This window comes from Sciurus carolinensis, chromosome 1 (genome assembly GCF_902686445.1).
Source record: "Sciurus carolinensis chromosome 1, mSciCar1.2, whole genome shotgun sequence".
NCBI classification, from domain to species: domain Eukaryota; kingdom Metazoa; phylum Chordata; class Mammalia; order Rodentia; family Sciuridae; genus Sciurus; species Sciurus carolinensis.
In genome coordinates, this window is record NC_062213.1 from 96,408,969 (window position 1) to 96,410,856 (window position 1,888).

Below are 1,888 nucleotides of genomic sequence, written 5' to 3' on the forward strand. Positions count from 1 at the left end.
TTCCTGGGGTTACACACTTTACCAGTTGCTGCTGTGTTTATGGACCTCCCACTCTTTGCTCTTATAGGGTCAGGTATTCCCGGGGTACCCCCTTCAGAAGAGGCACCTCTCTTTAAGCAGCAGATGGGTTGGGGGGGGAGTGGGGACAAAGAGGAATTTGGTCCTTGAAAGTTGCATGACAGTGGAGGTCTGGGGTTCTGGCCTCATTCCAGCAATCGTCTCTTGGTAGCTCAGTGCTCTAAAACAACAGCAACATAAACTCAAGTCCACCAAAACACCAGAAGTTTTGCACAGCAGAGGAACATGTTTACTGGTCACTTCATCACTTCATGGTTTCAGGTCCAGCCCAGAGCATTGCACGTGGTGATGGTGGTGGTGGTGGTGGTGGTAGAGGTGGGGTTGGTGGTGCCCATGGTGCCTCACTCTGGGGGTGGGCAAGGAGGTGGGCAAGGAGGTGGGCAAGGAGGTGGGCACTTGGGAGAGCAGGGCTTGGCACAGGGCTTGGGAGGACATGGCACAGGGCACGGTGGGGGGCATGGCGGAGGACATGGGGGGCATGGTGGGGGACACGAGCACTTTGGCGGTGGACACTTTTCTCGTGGGCACTTGTCAGAGCAGCGCTGCAGCAGCTTCTTTAAACAGCTGGGCTGGCATTTGGACTCACACTTTGGTTCACACCTAGGATCGCAGTATTTGGGCTCATTCCTGGGGTCACTAGATTTATGTTTATCATCATTCGACATGGTTTCTTGAGTATGGAGACCCTGCAAAGAAACATGAGACAGGTTGTTGTCGGGGGAGGATTTACACAGCTTTCTCTCACATCCTCCCAGCATGTTCTTAAGGACTCTTTCTGCATGTGTTCAGGCTCTAGAACTTCTCATTTAAGCTGTTCACATCCTTGTAGATTTGTGGCAGCATGTCTTGATCTCTCCTCCCTAACTCTGATTTTTCTTATCCTTGTCTCCATTTCATAAGTCTTGTGGGAGTTCTTAACCTGGTGTCCTGAAATATCCCCCACCCCACCTCCATGGGAACTATATTTACATCTGGGTGGGCACAGTGTTACATACCTGAAGTCCCCAGCTTCAGCAACTTAGTAAAGCCGTGTCTCAAAATTTAAAAAAAAAAAAAAAAAAAAAAAAAGAAAAGAAAAATGGGCTGGAGATCTGGCTCAGTGGTAAAATGCCCCTTGGTTCAATTCTCAGTACCATGAAGAGAACTATATTTTCACATAGTTGGTATCATGTGTTTTATATAATTCACTTAAACCATTATTTCAAGGATCCATAAGTTTGATCATCCTGTCAAAGTCTTCATGGCACAGGAAAGATTTTAAAGAACTTCTGTAAGGTCACTTTCCCCATTCCTCTGGAGATAAAGGGAAGTACACTGAGTGGATTTTGGAATTCAAGACTCTTCTTTCAATTCTCTGTCCTACCTAAGCTGCCCAGATCTTGAAAATTACTTTCTTCTCTGGAAGACTGAGCCAGGGAAGGTAATTGAACCCTGCTATGAATGGTTTCATGGGCCACTCTAGAATGCCCCCTCCCTCACCTCCACCCAGGTTCTGTCAAATGCGTTAGGATAAAGAAAGAAGAGAAAAGGAGATGAATTAAGAAATTTTAATTTGTCAAAAACATGAATGTTAGAAGCACAGACTATGATTTTCAGATGGGAATTCCTTTCCTCTTCTCTTGGGTTTTGCCCCTAGCCAGGTGTTTCTCTATGGAAAGTTTAATTTCTGGATATGGATAGGGCTTTTTGGTCTTTGACAATACTTCAAGTTGGATCTAATTGGTGTGCCTTTGATTTCCTTTAAAGGAAATAAAAATAAAAAAATAAAAAATAAAATAATTTAATTGCATTTAATTTAGTTTTTTCAGAA

General features: G+C 44.7%; 1 protein-coding gene across 1 annotated transcript; it reads right to left on the reverse strand.

The window, feature by feature from the left end:
• Positions 1-419: 419 nt before the first annotated feature.
• On the reverse strand, positions 420-743 carry Lelp1 (late cornified envelope like proline rich 1). Its single transcript, XM_047530034.1, has one exon. The coding sequence runs from the start codon at positions 741-743 to the stop codon at positions 420-422; it is 324 nt and encodes a 107-aa protein (XP_047385990.1).
• Between the last annotated feature and the right edge of the window lie 1,145 nt (positions 744-1,888).